At 42.9% G+C, this 20,750-nt stretch overlaps 1 protein-coding gene across 1 annotated transcript in view; it reads left to right on the top strand.

Moving 5' to 3' along the window:
- The window catches only part of CDK5RAP2 (CDK5 regulatory subunit associated protein 2), a 723,544-nt gene that overhangs the window by 197,227 nt on the left and 505,567 nt on the right, over positions 1-20,750 (top strand). Inside the window, exon 15 of the mRNA XM_085609970.1 lies at positions 16,459-16,590. Within this exon, the coding sequence (XP_085466096.1) occupies positions 16,459-16,590 (132 nt within the window). The remainder of the gene's footprint in view (positions 1-16,458; positions 16,591-20,750) is intronic.

Below are 20,750 nucleotides of genomic sequence, written 5' to 3'. Positions count from 1 at the left end.
AGTGTTCTGTTGAGCTGCCACTCCCCTCCCACCTGCCTAGCATTGTCAGATGACTGTAACCTGTCCCTGCCACCTCCACCCTGCCTGTACACATGCCATGCCCCTATCCTCTTCCTCCTGTCCTACATGGTCCATTGTACTGCCACACCCTTCTGCCCTCCCTTGTCTGTTGTGCTGCAACTGCTCCTCCTGCCTGCCCCGTGTGGTCTGTTGTGAGGCCCCTTCCCCTGAACTTTCTTGTCTGTGCACAGGTCCTGACCCTCCCTTCTATCCTCCATCGTCCTTTGTGCATGCCCCTGCACCCTCCTTCTTGCCCATCATAGCCATTGTGCTGCCACTAACCCTCCCACTTGCCATGCATGGTCTTCTGTGCTGCCATGGCCCCTCCCACCTTCCCTATGTGGTCAGTTAGCTGCCCCTGACCCCCTCCCACCTTCCCTCCATGGTCTGTGTGTATGCCATCACAGTCTCACTGTTGCACTTCATGGTGTGTCTTGCTTCTAGTGCCCATCCTGCCTGACCTCCATGGCTATCTTGCTGCTCCTGCCCTGCCCCCTTGCCCCCAGCCCTCTGTTTACATGTGCAGACCCCTACTCCCTCCCTCCTGGCTTGTCTGTTCCATTGTAATGCCCCTGATCCGTCCCTCCTGCCCTTTATGGTCTGTTATGCTGCAGCTTTCTCTCCTGTCTGTCCATTATGGTCAGCTAGCTACCATTGCCTATTGCCCCCCTGTTCTCTGTTGTCCATGTGCATGGTCCTGTCCCCTCCCTCTTGCTTTCTATGGATTGTTGTGCTGCACTCCCGTCCTACATGAACTGTGTGGTGTACTGTGCTGCTGCAAACCCTGATGCCTGCCCTGCAGGGTCAGTTTGGTGCACCTCTCCATGCCCCTCCTGTCCTCTGTTATCCAAGTCCATGTCCCTATCCCATTTCCTTCCATGATCCAATGTACCATACTTGCGAACATTTTGAACTTGGTAAGAGGGAGATTTTGAAAAAAAACTGGGGTATTGATTTTCCCCTTTGAGTTACATTGAAAAAGAGGAGATTGTAGACAGGAGACAGATCAAATAAAGCCCATTTGAGCTTAAAAACATTGGACGTTTCCTGGCTGAATCGGGTCTGTTGGCATGTATGGTTGTACTACCATTGCCTCTTCCTTCTGCCCACAATGGTCTATTACATTGCCACAGCCTCTCTTGCAAGTCCTGTATTGTTAGTTTGTTGCCCCTGCCCCCCTTTCCACTGCCCTCCTTAGTCTGTTGTGCTTCCACGGCCCTTCCTGCCTGCTCAGTGTGGTTAAATTGTTGCCTTTGCACCCTCCTACCTGCCTTCAATTTTCAGAGTCCGTGCCCCTGGCCTCTGCCTCTCAACAGTATCCTAATGAACAACTAGATTGCTAACATTCTATATTTATTACAAAAGTGTGGAACGCCTGACATCATCTTGATGTAATCAAAACTTTAATACCTAGAGCATTTCCTTTAGAAATTACATATATGAGAGGGTCTTATTGGCATCAAAATTATGGTTAGTGCTCTAAAAGACTAAAATAAGGACATATTTTCTGAGTTTTCAAATAGCGACAAAGCACTTTTAAATTATTTGTTATCTTTATGTTTTTTTATCCAGATGACCACTTGATTAAATGTTGCACTTAGGGGAGAGGATGTGGTGTGACTTCCAGAACTGCAGACTTTGAAACTGGGGAACCAGGTTGAAGTTTCTGCTTCAGCTCGACATTCTGTGATTCTGGTCAAATCACTTAGTCTCCCCATGTCTACAACCAAAATGAATTTGTTCTTGTGAGATGTAACCAATGCTCATGTAAAGCACTCCAATACCTGACAAGTCTGCACTATATAACACTGCAAAAACACAAAATAATGAGTGTTTTGCACACTTCTGTCATTGGGCTATATTTGGGCTACATCTGGGTGATTTTGGGCTACATTTGGGCTCTTTTGTCTCCGGTGGCCATCTTGGGAGATTTATTTGTTATGAAGTTTCCTAATTTCCTCATGTACTGCAGTCTCCTCAGTAGGAATTTTTTTCAGTTTTTTACTTTGATTCCATCAAGAAGGCATTCAGATATGTCACACATTTGCCATAAATTCAGAATGTTAGCACTCTTTTTGCTCATTAGATCACTGTAGTAAAGCTACTGCTCACCAGGGAAAACTGCTGCTGGTATTGAAAGTGCATGTTTCAATCTGCATGTCAGAATTTTTTAATGAAATAGAAGAGGATTTGAGAAGTCACTCAAAATGTGCCCTAATTTTTCTTTCTGCAGCACTAATCATACTTTTTATGGAAAAATGAACCCCCTCATTTTGTTCCTTTTAAATTAAATGTTTTAAGAGTTACCACTTTAATCCAAGCAAGATGGCTTCAGGTGTGCCATACGTTTATCATAAGTAGGACTGTTAGCGCTCTAGTAGTTCTTTGGAACACTCTGGGAAGCTGCAGTAGAACACAAAGGAATCAACTGACAGTCTCTGCCCTTGTTGGATGTACATGTTTTACTGACAATGTCAGACTTCATTCTCACATGACTGAGAAAGATAATGTGAATTTACAGAAAATAAGCTCTCAGTTTAGCTTATAGATCACCTTCCAAACCTCTGTGGTAAAAGCATGAGAAAATATTTTTCTCTCAATCATGATATCCCAGCAGAAGGCTTTTTCACATGGTGAAATCACCTTAGAACATACCACAATTCCTAAAATGAGTATGGTACCATCAACAAATGATTTATAATGTAACTAAAGTCTTAAAACCTTCTATTAACTGCAATGCTTTTTAATGAGGTGCTATCATGTATATTGGTCCCAAGATGGCTGCCAACACTTCTTGGATGAAGTACTGACAGCCAATCAGATCTCAGGATGAGATGTGTGGTTAGGCTCCGCCCACATATATATATGCTTTTAAATGCTATTTTCTCAGGAAATACTGAACAGATTTACACCAGACCTGCAAAAGGCACTTCCTTGACCTTATGACTACCGCTCTGTCAAATTTCAAGTAATTCTGTTCAGCCGTTCGGGCTGTAGCTGTGTCTAAAGGTCCTATGGAAAAATGCATGGGGAAAACGCGTTTTGGGACCCCCCTTTTTTCTCGGCTCCTGCTTGACGAATCACCCCGAGACTTTCAGGGTAGGAGCTGAACGGAGCGCCCCATTAGTTTTGAAAATTTCGCGAGGATTCGTCAACCGGCGCCAAAGTTATTCAAAATAGAATTTTGAGATTTCCTATGGAAACTAGGTTGTAACTTTAACTATCTACTGGCGACCGCCAGTAGATAATGTATGTATGTATTACCTTCTGGCGGTAGCCAGTAGGTCGTTATAGTTAGGATCATGGTTTCAAAGGAAAAGCTTTATATGACTTTCCTATGTCTTTGCCGCCAGTTGACGAAACTTCACGAAATGTTCCCCAAAAAAGTGCCCCGGTGAGTTTTGTTTTGCATGGAAAGTTTCAGAGCGATCTGTCAAGCAGGAACCGAGGGAAAAGGGGTGTCAAAAAAAGTGTTTTCCCAATGTTAATTCCCATAGAGATTTTAGTCACGACTACAGCCCGAACCGCTAGAAGTAATTACACCAGATTTGGCAGGAAGGTAGCTCTTGGTCCAGAAATAACCCTTTTTGTTTTTTGGTGTAAATCCTTGAAGTAGTTTTTGAGATATAAAAAAACAAATATATATACATTCTTATATTCCCATGTTAGACCCATGTAGCGAAGCAGCTTATTTCGTACATTCTCCTCACAATTAACATTATCAGCTGTGACCTCTTGCACATATTTGCATGCATGACCATGTTGGATTAGTTTCCCAGAAACTAAACTTGTTTTCACACCTAGCTTCGCACAACATCATCAAAAATGCTCTAAACATCATGTCGATGGTCTTGTTTCACACTATGTACAAATGTCATCTCTGTCTTCATCCACTGGGCGACAGGGCTATCTACATAACCATAACATCGCTAATCTGTACGCACATCGCAAGGCTGCTTTCTGTTATAAAAGATGGGCATCCTGATAGATTACCAGAGGAGGCACTTCCGCTGACACCTAGGTCCTTGCATTCTGAGAAATCACCACACAGCGGTCTGACATCTCATGAGGGGTGTCCAGTTCGTGACCAAGAGGGGGGTCCTGCACTCTATTCCCTTAGGTAATGGGGTAGGATCGTCCCTTGGGGGGATTCTTGGCTTTACACTTACACACACTCTAGGCACACTTAAAGTAGGGTTTGCATCGTAGGAGTACGCTCAATTACTGCCTTGTTTTAGATACCTGCATATGTACATTGTTTTATCACCATGGTAGAACTCTACCTACTATTTACGCTTTTGGTGCTTCTAATCACATGTATCTGCTTCTGTCTACTAATCATTCCAGCACACATATTTTATGCAAGAATAACATTGGTTTAATAAATATTATTGACAATGCCCCACTGTGTATTCTCCATATATTTCTCTGAGAATTAGTGAGCTTGAGTGACTGAGCCAAAGGTTCGGTACTGTTTCCATGAGGGGTCTGGGTTGTCATGTTCAGTGGTTGCCTGTAACCATTTGCTACCTTATAGGTTAGGGGGGCTTATGGTGGCACTGTGAGCTAGCTGGTCTATAGGCCAACATATCCTGTGGGGGTGTCCGCAATCAGTCCTGACACCAAGCCTCTAGTTTATGTTATCCAAACAATGCACAGATCATACGGATTAGTAGGAACTACACGTCATGGAGGCGCAAACGTTGGTTAGGCTCTTATTTAACGGTCAAATCTGAGTAGTTCAGTTGTGCTTTCTCAGAGACCCCTACTATGTCCGTAGTTGGAAGGGAAACAAATCCGCCTTAGCTGAGTAGGTATACCCTATGTAGTAGTTGTAGGTTAATCAAGCTTGGAGGATTAGAAGTTCCCACACAGTGCAAACGATATCTGTATTACATTTTAGTTAAATACTATTCCACTGACAGTAACCGAACAAACCGAGGTTGTTGAAGAACAGATAGTTGAACTAAATATTTCAGAAAATTGCAGACAGGCAGTTACTATGAAATTATTACAACATGGCCTCCCGGCAACAGGTGGAGCTGTTACCTTCGTGGTTGAGGTCCACAAAGCATTCAGAACAGAGGTATTCTATTCCTGGGTTAAATTCCTGCCTGCAGATGCACACACACTGTTGTTTCATGAATACATTGAAGTTGAACCACCTGATGAGTATTTCCCATACATGGACTTAGAAGTCCTGTTACCTTACCAAGAGCACATTAATTGGTTTAAATGCACCCCACCCCGTACCACAGAACACATGAGACTCAATCAACTCAGCAGAGAAGGAGTCACCTGGCCGGTCTAAGCTTCATATGCAACTAATCCAGACATTGTTGCTTTATCAGCAGCAGGAACGTGTACACTCTACAGAGAATTTGTAAAAATGTACAGAAATTTTACACAATGCATAATGAGAACATTAACAGTTCAACCTGAATGGACTCCTCAGGCTACACAACCACATATGGCTGCTACAGGTATTAGCCCACAAACACTGAATGCCGTTATTGGAAAGATTCCCACCATCCAAGAGCAAATCCCGTTCTGGGTAGCACAAACATAAGCACAGCTTGAAGCAGTTTTTCCCAATACGGGTCAGCAGTAAAAACACAGAATACTGATAATTTGCTTGCCCATGGGGATGGCTCCCCCTGATAGAAGATTGTGCCACTTGGAGCACAGTCTTCACTGCCGTATATACCAGAACACATGGTGCCCCTTTAATAGCAGTCATAGCAGATGTACTGAAACAGATTCAGAATGAGTACGGGGCAGATCCTGCCTTAGATCTCGGGATGAAACTGATGTGCAATTTTGCCCAAGTATTGGCAATTATGTTGAGTGACATAAAAGGGGAGGTAGCAGCGGTGGCTATAAACCAACGCCTAAGGGAATTCAGTCCTGCACAGCAGGAGCGAGAATTGCCTAAGATTATCGAAGATACATATGCTTCGCTTGGTGGAGATAATCTGGGAGCCAGCCTGGGAAACCAATAGTTAAGAGCAATTCTGAAAAGGATCACTCTAAGCAAGCACCGTATTCTTCAAAGAAGAAATAGGATAATAAAAAAAAAAATTAACAAGACACGGTCACGGGGTGGGTCTCCTCAACAGGTGCACACCGAGAGAAAATACAATTTGAGAAACCGTGACAATATTAGAAAGCCTGACAGGTATCAGGATACTGATACACATGCCCCTCGTTCCTTTTAGGAGTCACCCGAAAAACGTTCGGAGATAGACAGACAGTCAGAGCACATACCGGAAGAGCGAGTCAAGCTGAAGAGGGAGACACATCACACTTTGGACTACATCATTAAACAAGAAGATAAACAAAAGACTTCTAAACCTCAATTTAAAAAGAAGGTAGCCGGGATTAAGATTAGAAATGCCCAAGCTACTGAAGACTCCGCTTCTGAACGGGGAATGGGCAGTGACGATGCTAGACAGCGCTGCAGAAGTCCTTATAGCTCGCCAGAACCTGATGGATTATCTAGGGGTAGCAGTGCTGAGTGAGCATATCACAGTGGAAACACCTCATGCAAGGGTAAATGTCCCTCATCGTTTATATGAAATAACGCTCCAAATGGAGGGGGACATACCCAGGAAGGTAAAGGGTCTCTCTTGGGAGAACCTGTCCTATGGTTACGATATTCTTTTGGGCGAAAAACATTGGTCAACTGATTTCATACTGGATTGCCCAATGGGAAAAAAGCTATTTTACCTGCTTTCTCCGACCTCGTACCAGAGTCAGTTAAAAATTCATATGTGTAGGAGTGGGCGTTAGCTTTGGCACTTTACCGCTATCATGTTGGGTGGGATGATGAGTCACCTCATCACGAAACACCATTAAAATAGATTCCTCACTACAGAGACTATACCCAATAAAGCATGAAGCAAAGAAATAAGTGAGGGAGTTCCTAGATCAACTTGAATACTAGGGAGTGATAGAGAATTGCACCTCACCTATGAATAATCCGTTGTTTCCAGTAATGGAACCAGATAATTCATATTGTTTGGTCTTCGATCATAGACATTTAAACGCATCCACACGCACGTTTGCCGTACAAAAAGCACATAGTGCCGCACTATTGAATAACATTGTGTGAAAAAAATACAAAAAACAACATTAGACATCTCAAATGGATTTTTCTGCCAAAATATAGTTCTTGGGAGCAGATATTTGACAGCATTCTCTGCTCTAGGCTCTGAATGCCAATTTTGTTGATTACCAGAAGGATATAAGAATAGCCCCAGACTCTTTTCAGCCAGCGTAACAAAGTTACTTAAAACTTTTGATAGGAATTTTCCTATGTAGATGACATCTATGTGACGGACGATGAATTAATGGAACAATTGTCTAGGGTGAACCACATAATTCTTGAGTTCGGCCACCTGGGATACAAATTTAATTTGAAAAAATCAAAAAGTGTCCACCTCAGTGTCCTATTCTTAGGGTATGAATTTTCAAGCGAAGGCAAAAGCCTAGCGGCACCATTTTTTAGGAAAATGTGCATTGCTTCAACCTCCAACAACTCTGAAAAGACTACAATCTATTTTAGGATTTTCAAATTTTGGCAGGACATACATTTTGGATTACGCAGAAAGTGTAAAACATTTCTACAACTTAATTAGACTTGATTTTTCAGTACATCATTGGACACAGGAACATACAAATATCCTACATTCCATACAAGCTGACATGATAGCTTCCAAACATTTACACATGCATGTTAACACAACTAACCTGGTGATCCGCGTAATTGCTGGTCCTACTGGGTACACATAAATCACGTTCAGTGAAAAAACTAACAGCAGTACAGAATGCTGTAGTGAGAGAGAGAGAGAGAGTGTGTGTGTGAGAGAGAGAGAGTGTGTGAGAGAGACAGAGAGAAAGAGAAAGAGGGAGAGAGAGAAAAAAAGCGAAAGCATTGGCCTCAGGGAAAACGCATAATTGTCGTGATCCCTGTACCAACCCTAGAGCTGTTACAAAAGGCAAGCATCCTGATTGCTAAAGCATTACATCCATGATGGATTCAATGGGCTAACTCTCTTACTGCAGCAGATGTAGATTACAGATTTGTGATTATAGCTGCAGAGGTGTTGAAAAACGCAGATGAACTTGTAAAACAGAAGATTCACCCCACATCCATTATAGGTGGATATGAACTTGCTTACAAGTGAGAATGGACTCTTCCATTTTGTATACCCTTTTTAGTGTTTTCCTAGCTGTGGGTCCTGGTTGTGAAAGCCGTTGGCTTCAGAAAATGAACGAGCAATAAATAAAGATGCCTTTAATTTTGCAATTATTTTGTGAAATTTGCTGTGCTTCAAGCTTGAGGTCAAATGTTAGTCCACGTTTTAGGATACATTGCTGTTTTTTCTTTTTACATGGTGATTGGTGTTTACTTTTCTTTCTCTGAATGCAGAGTGAGAGCAGTTTCTGAAGTGAACTATGCGACACACTTACTGGGTACAATGTGTGTAAAAGGAAAGGTTGTAGTATATCTTTTTTTTTGGGCAGCACAATTGTAACCTGTAAAGTAACTGTACACATTTTAGAGTATATCAGCAGTTGGAAAGCAAAAATAAAGCCTTTTTTTTAGAATTCTAAAATATAATGGAAACTAAGATTACAATTAGATCAAATAAATTCAATACACTCTACTTGGGTCTGTGGTAATGATGAATATTTACTGATACCAGGTTCCAGCACATCATTTGTGTGCTATATAGTTTTATCAGTAAAACTGTATGTCTACAAGTTCAGTGGCCATTTCAATGGAAAATGGACTGTCTGTAAATGACGTTATGCTACCATACAATACTTTAGTAATATATTTGCAAAAGTTTGTTCTAAAATACACCACCAGTTACCTACTGCACTCTTACCACTCTCCTGTTGAGTAAGGTTGCTACACTTGTTACTTGTGTGAAGATAGGATTTTTCACAGTCCGTAGGACTTCAGTGATGTAAAGTTGTCAGCACCCCACTCTGAAAATTGTTATAGCAGCACTCGTGCACAGGTGCTGAAATACGTCCGTAGGTCCGGGGGTGGGGGGGGATGCTAGTGTGTTTATTGGAGTTAAAACTTTTGTGGTTCATCTTGTTTTGGCTGAATACAAATGATTGATGTTTTCTCTTTGTTAGTGAAAGTATAAGGTTTGTGTTTCTGCTACTTTGTAGCTGCAGTGTGCATTTGCCAGCCCCATCTAGCAGATATGGCTTATTAACATATGTGTAGCTAGGCTGACAAATGCAGACCAACAAATATGTGTTGTCTGGTACACTAACCACACAAACAAGCCTTTCTAAACCCTTCCCTCTGACACTTCCCTTCCCCCTTTACTCATCCCAAACCTGTTCCTGCAGCTATGATCTCCAAATAAAAACTTTCTAGACCCTCCCTTTTATCCCTCTTTGATGGGATACCAAGTGCTATGTAAATACTAACCCCTCCTTCTTCTATCTCTCAACTATCCTTTTCAACCCAAATAACAGACTCACGTATCCACTTCTCAAATACATTTCCTATTTCCCTATACTAACTCACCACTAATCCTTTCTGGGTTCCGGAGTACCGTGCTACTCATTGAAAAACGCTCCAATGCCTCATCAGGGGTAGTAAACACTATATAAATATAATTACAATTACATTACAAACACAAGCATTCTTTCAGTACGTACAAGAATATCCTCTGCCAAATTAAATAATGCCTCAAGATCGATATGAATGTATCGTTTATACTGATGGATCTGTCCACTCGGCTATCGGAACAAAACAGCAATATTCTGTGGCATGCACAATTTTAAAAGGGCACATGCATGACGGATCCTGGGAAAACCCACACTCAGTCTATAGGGGACTGTACGGCACAGCTGGCGGAACTAAAAGCTTTAATATTGGCACTACAAAATACAGATCGTGAATTCCTTACACTAATTGTTGTGATTCATTTAACGGTGTCCAGTCCAATAACATATATTTACATTATTGGGGCCAGAATGGGTTTTGCTGTTCCTAAGGTTGCACAGTAAAGCACAAGATGCTTTGGGAACAAGTGGCAAAACAGGCTCATGTTATTCATACATTGAGTCATCAACGTGTTGCATTCACGTTGAAGAGAATTTGATGGCAGATTAAGTACGCACTGCTGCCATTACTCGCTCCAGTACGAGTATAGATGAAACAACCACTTGCAACAGCTCAGCCCTGCCGAAAGGCTTTCCATTCAAGTACTCCTGCCATTTAGATGCAGAGAACATGCTGTATTCTCAGATTCCAGGAGTAATAGAGTAATACCAAACACTGATTGTAGATTGGGATTGATACTAGCTACACACGAGGGTCTGGGATCAGCTCATGCAGGGATCGCTGCTACAGTTTCTCTTCTAAAGCAGCACTATTGGTGACCAAGTCTTACTAAGCAGACCAAGGACTTTGTCCTCAAATGCGACATCTGCCAGCAGATGAAGGGCTCCACCGTAGCACGTCCACCACAAACACCTTTATTGATCTCAGACAGACCTCTTGCGTGTGTATAATTGGGTCACTGCAGCCCTTACACTCAGATTTGGCTTAAAAGTATATCTTGGTGGCAGTAGATTCATGCTCCAGATTTCTGTGGGTTTAGCCCCATCGCTCAGCTGACACTCAAACTTATAAAGGATTTTCAAGTCTTTATCGGCACATATGCTATGCAATTGGCACACTACATTCTGACCAGGGTCCGGCGTTTATCTCTCAGGCTTACAAAGAAACCATCGGAAGTTTGGATGTGGCCTTGCGGTACTCCCCCCCCCCCGTACCATCCAGAGGGAAATTCGGTTGTTGGGAGGAAAAACTGTGACTTAAAGCAATTCTTGACAGTGAGGGTATTAGGTTTTGGTGGCAGTTGGGTCAATCATCTATATAGGGTCCAGAGGGCCAAGAAAATCCCTGGGAGGTTGTACACCTTATGAACTCCTGCTTTGGATGTGGATACCCAGCCTCGATAGTGTCAGCACAATGCCGGATAAAACCCCATTTGACATCAATGATCGTTTGGATATTTTACAGGACCTTAAAGGATACCAAGCTTTACAAAGCTAACATCCAAGTAAAACACTCCAATGGGGAAGTGAGAACAGTACCGTGAAGACCTGCATGGGTCCTGAAGATTAGGGACCTGGGCAGAGAGAAAATTGTGGACAAAAATAATTTGGGCCATCTTACAGAGCCCCTGTACCTGTCCTGGTTGTCGAAGGTACCAGAACTGTACTTCTTCCTCTGCTTGCTGGTCGCCAGGACAAGAGGTTTGTCTCAATTGATCTGATCAAACTACACTATGTGGCAGATTCCCAACAATAGGCCGCGTGGGCTCCTGGGTAGCCGCCACATTCCTCTCGCTATCGTGCAGGAAGTTCAGATGGAAGCTTTAATAATAACTGAAGACTCTACTTTAATAATAACTGAAGACTCTACTTTCCAAAGAGAAGCTGTAAACAACAATGAAATGATACTTCTCCCTGCTCGCTCCCGCAAGTGAAACAGGCGCAGGCCCCCTCCTCTCTCCCCTCCCCCTACTGCCTCCTTTTAGCGCGAGGCGCGCGCGCTTATTCATCAAGGTATCACAATCCAATACCATATATATGTTACAGTCAAGGCCTTTATAAGTGAAAACTGTTTGAAAAGTCTTCCAAGAGTGAATGGAAATCTCCTTTCTAGCTTAAATTACAGCCATGCCTAAACAGAGTCTCAGAAGACTATCGTCTGTGATATCATAACCAGGCTCGAAAACAGAAACCATGCTCGTCCGTAAAGAAATGGCCTTCATAACACGCATCTTGTTGACATCACGCTTCCTATGTGACTCCGCTCACTAGAAGTTACCACAGGTAGACAGCGCTTCAAAGCGGTCAAAATAAAACGTTAGCGCTTTGTAAAAGTATGTCCTAAATTCATGCTAGTCAGCTGTCTTTTCTTAAATAAGTCACAAGAAAAGCAATAGGAACGGACTATTACCATTCTGAGAACATCTGCAGTTTCCGCCAAATGTCGTTTTCAGAAGCTGCCTTTGAGGGGCGCGGGGGAGGGGAGCTCTTCCACACAGCGTAGTCTGTGCATCAGAACGGGCACCAGAAGTCGAGCAGATGGCAGTCCGGCGGAGAGCCAGCGCCCGCAGCGGCGCAGCTGCCCCCGCCACCTCCCACTAGCCGGCGCTGGACTGAGGGGCACTTACCGCTTCTGCTGCAGCACTTCATCCAGCGCCTCCTGCCGGTCCAGCAGCATCCGCTGAAGGTGCTTCATTTCCCGCTGGTAGCGCGCCGCCTTCCCGGCGAAGTCCTCCTCCTGCTCGGTGAGACGGTTCTGGATGCCTTCCACCTTCAGAGCCGCTCTCTCCTTGTATACCTGCAGGAGAGAAGGCGCGTGAGCAGTGATGGCCATGGCGGGCTGCGAGCATGCACGCGGCCGAGCGGCGCAGGCCGGCTGGCTCACCGTGCGTGGTTAGCAGCGGTTCCCTCAATCCCAACCGCGGCGGCGCCCTCATGCCCTGCAGAAAGTCAGGTACGTTTTTATGCTTCACAATGCCAATGCACTTTCTTTTTATGGCGTTTCATAGAATGAGTGTGGTTATTAAACCATGAAATGTTAACCCAGCTTACAAACCACGTAATGATGAAAGACCGAGTTGGCCTTGTTGAGAATTCAAACCCGTGATCTGCAGATCACAATAAGTGTCGGCGCTGAGCGTTCACTCACCGAGCCATATCGCTTCAACATACACTCCACGCTCTTACATATTGCACTGGACATGCGCGAAACCAGAACAATTGGGGTGCATATTTGGATTTGACAATAAGTGCTATTCGCATAAGAACTTAACTCAACTCACTGAATAAGGCTTGTTGGTCTAATGTCATAATACCAACACAAATCCATTAAAGCCCAGTGTTGTTTAAGTTAGCTTCCCAAGGGCTCGTTGCTATCAAAATATACCTAGGAGCGCTGTGGACATGTGATATAAGATGAATGGCTATTTTCACACACCAGTGACTTCTGTAATGTTCAGTACCTGTCAACATGATTACCACTGTAGACAGACGACAATACATCAAACCAGCCTCTATGGAAAATTAAGAATGTAGCATACTAGAACTAAAGCATTTACTCAAGAGTCCGTCACAAGCTGCTGTGCTGTTGCCAAGCCAGGGATCAGGTTAGCTTTGTTTCCCTGTCGGATGTATGAACAACCAGAGAACAAAGGAAGTGAAAATTACCAGGAGGCGATCGCTAAAGAACCAAGAAAGGCAGTTGTGATTGCGGACTCCAAAGTTAACGTACACTGGTGTTCAGTGACCCACCTCCCCCCAGAAGTACAGAGGCTTCTGGGGACAAACTCATTATCACGTTTAAATAGTTCACTTTCCCTTGCTAATCCACCATCAAGAGTTGTAGCAAGGCACCGGAGGCGCCGCTGGTGTGAGCTCCTGAAAGAATGCGCACTGCCTCTTTGCACACACTCACTTGAGAAGCCTATAGCAGAAGGAACGTGAGAGAACCAGGTCTAGAATGGTGGCATGCAGCATACAGCTTACAAGGCAACGTGTAATGCTAGGTGTGGATGGCAATGTCCAGAAACAATACAGACACTTCCCATATACTGCACTTGTAATATCATGACTTTGTATGGCACGTTTATGGAAGGAAAACAAATCCACCACGAGCCTCACAGTGGTGGGAACGTTTATGGTATTTTTAATCGCAAGCAAGCTAACATTAGGAAGAAAGGGGCTAAAGTACGGGAGAGATATTATGAGGTATGGGGTGCTTTGATGGATGGTTGTTAAATATGAGGAATCGAATGTACTATTGCAGGGAATTTTGGTGACTAATTTAATCAAATCGTAGAATTACTTATTTATTATGTTATCAGTGCTCTTCTTTTTAAAAAATAAATAAGTAGTATGAACCGGAGTCCATGTATGGCATACCTACATAGTGCTTTAAGCGGGATGAATAAGGTGGGCAGGGTCTCCGAGGGGGCAGTGACCTAACACAAATAAGGACCTTTTACAAAAGGCGTGGCCTATGTAATTACAAGTGTCATTTAAGACCAGTGCACTGAAATCTTGTGCTCGACAAGTTAAACCGAGCCTTACTGGATAGAGAGTAAGACATCAGCTAGCATCAAGATAACCGTTTCTAGCACACTTATGTGGGCAGTATGCAATGAACCACTTGACAAGATAAATGAAAATTTACCTAGCAAAATGCTTTCAAATTATTAACATTTGCCATTGGATTTCTCTTACGCCTCCCTTAGAGCAGAGGTGCATGCTATATTTTCAGTATTACCACTAACTAGGCACATGAGTTCCATTTGGTTTCTCTGAATGTAAATTAATCTTATGTCTGTATTTTGAAAATCAGCATGGATATGGAAGGTTGACTGGGACAGAAAATAGGCCTGGGCACCAAAATAAAAGTGGAACCCGTTAGCGAACCAGTTAGTTAAGAAACGAGGCCTACATGCAAATCCAGGAAGTTTTGAATTTACATGCTGTGTAGGTGTTTTTCAAGGAATGGAAGACTTCATGCATTTGTGCATGCTGCAGGCACTTTTTGTGGCAATATCAGGCAACATAACAGTAAAGCCCACAAACAGCCAAAAAAGCAGCCCTAACACTCACCTGTCAGACCAGCCCTTCTGGTACTCCCAGACGGCCCTATAGACCAGCCGACCCTAGTCACCTGCAACTACATTTGGCACCTCCTGCCTTACGTAGCAGAAGCAGACGAAAAGAAGTGATGCAAGTAATCTGTTATCTGTTCCTGTTAGATCCGGGCTCTCCGGTTTCCTGCTGCTACGACCCACTGGCAGGACCTACATCCTGTGTGGCAGAATTACCTTCTCCCGGCCACTTTCATTGTGTCCTTTGTCCAGTGGCACAAATGCACCCTTCTGAGTTTTACCTAGTCCCTTTGGTAGTTATGATTTTACTTTTTCTACTCTAAATGCTGGGGACACAGGAATAAGGATGCAAAGGAAGCATTAGGAATGGATTCAGAGCTCCCCGTTGCGCATCCGACAGATAAGAACATCTAGGCCCTTACCCAACCTTGCATCATCAACCATCACCAGCAAGGATCAAGATGTCCCTTTGTTTGATGATGTCTCCTTGGGTTGTAAACAATGTGACATCATTCAGTGGATGCCCCTTGAATGGTTAATTTTTACCACCTTCTATAGAGTGGATTATTTCATGTATTTGTGTTTATGAAAACAAAGAGACATCCTTTTGGGAGCCTACGTTAACTGATACTCGGCTGGATATTCTTAAGATACAATCGTGTCCTCATTTTACCCTTCTCAAAAAGATAACCAGCATTGGCATAGCCAATAGGTCTCGCTTTTGTGACCTTATAAGTATTTAGTTATGCAGCACAATATCCTTGTTGCAACAACATCAACCGTTGCATGACTAAACACTTATAATGTCCCAAAGGCGAGACCTATTGGCTATGCCAATGCATGTTACTGTATGTAATGTGTCTAAACTCTAGGTGCACCTCATTCAAATTCATTTGTTGCTGCTTTGCTTGTTCCCTGCAGGGCATCCACAAATCTCATAAATATATCTACAACATGAGGTGTACTTCCCATCTCATGGGCCTGTACTTCCTCTCCATAGTTTTAAAAGTTTTTCCCTCCATCTCAAAATTATTAGGATAAAGTTTAATCCTGTAGCGGAAGCTTTGTTTGACTGAGATCTGACTCGTATAGAATTTCCGTATTTACTTGTGCCTTGACAAATAGACTGATCCCTCGATAAGCATACTGATTGTCATTTTCAACATGGCCATTTCATAAAGCAAAGATCTTGAATGGGTGTATTTCTTGACCACAATGATCACATTCATCGTAATGTTTAGGTCTTCGACCAGACAAATTCTTTAAAAATGTATGATGACTTTGCAGCTGCCCACTAGATCAACATTGCCTGCAAAGATTGGGGTTATAATGCCATCTACCCCTGGGATATTTGACTTGCTGCAGAGAAGTGTAGAATAAATCTCGTTTATGTACCAATTAATTTTGAGGAGCCAGAGGCAAGTCATGGATGTAGTATTCTTTTCACTTCACTGGAAAGTGATCTACAATTATATTTATGCCAAATTGAACACATGCTGTATTATCTTGATGAAGCACTAGAGTACAATTTGATAAGCTCCCCATCTGTGCCTAAGAGAAAGAGTGTAGCTTTTATGTTAGCGTTTTGAATTTATAATAACTTGGATTGGATTTATAATAATGTAATTAAATGTAAATTTCTTTCTTTTCACCATGTACTGTATATTTGTTTAGAATTTCATATTAAAAATATAATTTCTACTTGTATTATATTTAGGAAGCATTAGATAGCAGTGTGAATGGTGAAAAAGAAGAAAGGATTGATCAGTTGCTTTGTAACATACAAACAAACAAACAAGAATTGGAGCATCTCAACAATCAACTTGCCATTAGAAAGGCAACTATCAATGTAAGTGCTTAACAGTAGTATTCAAATAACAATCACTGTTTTAGAATTCTAAACATTGTTTATGAACTAGTATGTAGACCGTATGCTGTTTTTCTCCAGTGATGTTCAGAAAATCCACATAAATTATGTTTAGAAAATTTGCATTATCTCCTTGTCTTTTTCTCGTGCTGTATCGTGGAGAATGATACATTTCACAGTTCTCACACTAAGCTTTACTTTTATATACGAAAGTAAGGATCTCCTCTTGCCCATTGATCACCAAACTGGGTGAAGGTTTTGGCCAAATTCCTTCTTTTGCTGGTGCGAGACCTACGTCACTTTATGCTCCCTGAAGAACATGCTTAGTATTCCTTTTTGATTTTAGGCAAACGCCCTGTTTCTCTTAAAGACACACAGGTGAGAATTATGCTGTAAAAGCTTTACTTTGAAACCTCAAGAGCATCTATCTCACAGCAATTCCAGTGATGAAAATATCAAGAAAATAATCATGTGAATCTTGTCAGCCAATGTCACCTACATTCACTGCACAAAATAAGTTGGGATAATTCTTAATCTTTCGTTAATGGAACTCATTGACTTTATCACCATATGTTCACACAGATGAATTCTGATACCACAAACATTCAACCGGATTGGCATTCTCAAAACTGAACCTTGGGGATTCTACCAGAACCTTCTTAGCCTAAGCGGATTTCATATTCCTTCCTGGGAGGAACAGCCAGAAATTACAGTTAAGTATATGCTGGGTATTAGCAAAGTGTCAGGAAGTCAAGAAACCAACCACTAGTATCCCATGCAAATTATCGTGCCCATGCATACACAAATGTGGTCACAAATGGAACCACACTGCCCTTAGGAATGATTACATACTATCACTCTTTAAGCTAAAATGATGACTAATTCATAAAGTTCTGCATCACAGGATCTTAATGATGGCCATGAACATTAGAATTGTGTTGTGTACGTGTGGGATCCCGGAACACTTTTTTTTACCATATATGTGATAGTTACACAATAAATTATTGAACTCTTACCAATTTAAATGCATAACCGCGCACTGCAACCTATCTAAGGCTGAGTTTTCCAAATTTCTGTTGTTTTTTTTCATCTTTTAAAATTAAGTGCAAGTGGAAAATACTATACATAAAACAACCTTGCAGCAAAACTACCAATTTGTTGCCTTAGGCACCGTAAAAATAAATCTTAAATAAAGGAAATGCCAGCCAGAAAGTATGATCTTTGTAGGGCACTGCCCCTTTATGGAGCCATTAGCTTTGTTATCCCATCATAACTTGTACTGGCAATTGCCTTGGAGCACTAGTTCTTTTCTCAGCTGTTGAGAAAGGTTTCCTGAAACACTTATTGGGGTGCTAAACCCTTTCATTTGATTTAAGCTGTCTTTTTTCCCACCATTTGTTTCTGGTCTTCACTCAACATCTTCCTTAGATCTGAATGTTGTTTGGCTGAAAGTGTTTGAGGTTTCCTCCTTTTTCCATATTTTCTGGAGAGACTTTGGCAGTTATAACTTCTCTGCTTGTCAAGTGCCCCAGTTTTGGGAGAAGGAAAGGAGCAAATTATCCTCACATACGTTTTGTGGTTTGCCTCCCCAATGCTCACACTGTGCAGCAATGTCGTTTTTGCCTAAATATGCCAGGAAGGACTCTAAAAGAGCCTGAGGTTATCCACCTGAAAGGAAGTCTGAAGGAAAATCCGAGGAGTCCGAAAATAAGGGAGGGAAAGTAGTGCAAAAGAGTTGATAGTGGAAGTGCCGAATCATTCCCCCCCACCCCCTGCCCTAGGTTGTGTCAGAGGTCTCACTTATAAAGGTACCCAGGAGGGAGATCCCAGGAGAAGAATAATCACAAGAAGCATTGCCTCTCTAATCACAGGCATTTTGCCTGGTCGAGATAGAGGGCACTATCAAAGTCCAAGTCTGAGAAACAATCTGGGACAGAGGCATTGTCTACGTGCTCCCCGTTAAAATAGCAAAAACAACAATTGATGGACAGAATGCAGAACAATGTCATACATTCACCCCAATACAGAGATCTGGGCCTAAATCCTCGTTTTTTTGCTCACCGTGTCATTCCAGTTTGAACCCAGCCATATGCAAATCAGTCTTGACCCTGTGCCTCATGGGAACAGTCCAGCCCGAACTGCCAAGCCAGATCCTCCCTGGACTGGAAACAAGCATCCTAGGACCGGTTTCGGGGTTTCACCCCTCTTCAGCCAGGATAGCTTGATTCCAGTGGCATGGAGAGCACGGGACTCACGTCTGAGCATACCCGTCCAACTCGGGGTAACAAATGCAAAAACAACAATTGATGGACAGAATGCAGAACAATGTCAGGGTGAATGTATGACATTGTTCTGCATTCTGTCCATCAACTGTTGTTTTTGCCACTGGAATCAAGCTATCCTGGCTGAAGAGGGGTGAAACCCCGAAACCGGTCCTAGGATGCTTGTTTCCGGTCCAGGGAGGACCTGGCTTGGCAATTCGGGCTAGACTGTTCCCATGAGGCACAGGGTCAAGACTGATTTGCATATGGCCAGGTCTAAACTGGGGTGGCACGGTGAGCAAAAAAACGATGGGTTTAGGTCCGGATCTCTGTACTGGGGTGAATGTATGACATTGTTCTGCATTTTGTCCATCAACTGTTGTTTTTGCATTTGTCACCCCAAGTGGGACGGGTATGCTCAGACGTGAGTCCCGTGCTCTCCATGCCACTGGAATCAAGCTATCCTGGCTGAAGAGGGGTGAAACCCCGAAACCGGTCCTAGGATGCTTGTTTCCGGTCCAGGTAGGACCTGGCTTGGCAATTCGGGCTGGACTGTTCCCATGAGGCACAGGGTCAAGACTGATTTGCATATGGCCAGGTCTAAACTGGGGTGGCATGGTGAGCAAAAAAAGGATGGGTTTAGGTCCAGATCTCTGTACTGGGGTGAATGTATGACATTGTTCTGCATTCTGTCCATCAACTGTTGTTTTTGCATTTGCACACGTTAAAATAGAACACGTCATGGTTTATGATGTCTGCCTACCACTCAGTGTTGAGGACACCATCTGCATTAAAGATATAATGTTGTTCGCAGTCAAGGCATGCCACCTCAAGACTCCTAATGTTGATGGTGAGAACCTCAAGAACGAAGAACAGCAGTTGGATATTAAGGCAATTGCCATCAATCTCTCCCTTTCTAACAGCTTCTCTATCTCATCCGAGAACTCTGGGTTCCTGAATGATAATACAGTGCAAACACCACTTTTTCCTATATGTCTAGGGCTATTGTGGTGCCCAGTAACATTATCTCTTCTTCACCTGCACCACAACCGTCACCACCATCATCTCTAATGGACCCGTGCTTGAACTTATGTCATCTTTAACAGGTCCTATTCTGCTTGCACCAGTTTATGACATACCACAAGATCAATCACCTCAGAAGAGGAGAACAACAGCTCCTTTTCGTTCATGATATTCAGATGATGGTACCTAGTACAAAACACTTCTTATGCTACTCTTTTCTCGACTTGTGTCTAGAATATCACAGATAGACGACATTAACACCTTCAAGGCAATGTTGGTACGTGTAGCAACAAACTGAATATCCCGCTCCAAGCACCACATACTACAGTCTTGGTCAATATGGAGTCTTTACAACAAACAGTGCATCCTGCCGCTATTCCCAGACTTCATAGAGATTGCAGAAATAAAGTTTCTTATACCTTAACCACATAGGCAGACCTGGCTTGGCAGTTCGGGCTGGACTGTTCCCATGAGGCACAGGGTCAGACTGATTTGCATATGGCCATGTCTGGACTGGGGTGGCGGAGTGAGCTAAAGAATGATGATGGTTTAAACCCAGATCAGTTGACTGGGGGTGAGTGCTTGCAATGTTCAACACTCCGTCCATCATCCCCTTTGGTTTTGCTTTAACCACATAGGCAGCAGCACCTTGCTTATTAAATATAAGGCACTGGGAGCAGGGCCTAACATATCTCCCTATAAATCATAAATCGGAATCTGTAATTGATTCGCTAATTGTTTTAGCATTGAGGGAAAGGCATACTTTGGCTCGGTAAACTGCAGTGCGACCCGACTTGGAGAGCAAACATCTGAACATCTTAGGGCGGGACTGGTGCAACAACTCTAAAACTCAGAAAA

This window comes from Triturus cristatus, chromosome 1_2, assembly GCF_964204655.1.
Source record: "Triturus cristatus chromosome 1_2, aTriCri1.1, whole genome shotgun sequence".
Taxonomy (NCBI): Eukaryota; Metazoa; Chordata; class Amphibia; order Caudata; family Salamandridae; genus Triturus; species Triturus cristatus.
The sequence above is the reverse complement of the archived record's forward strand: the minus strand, read 5'-3'. Positions and strand labels throughout refer to the sequence as shown.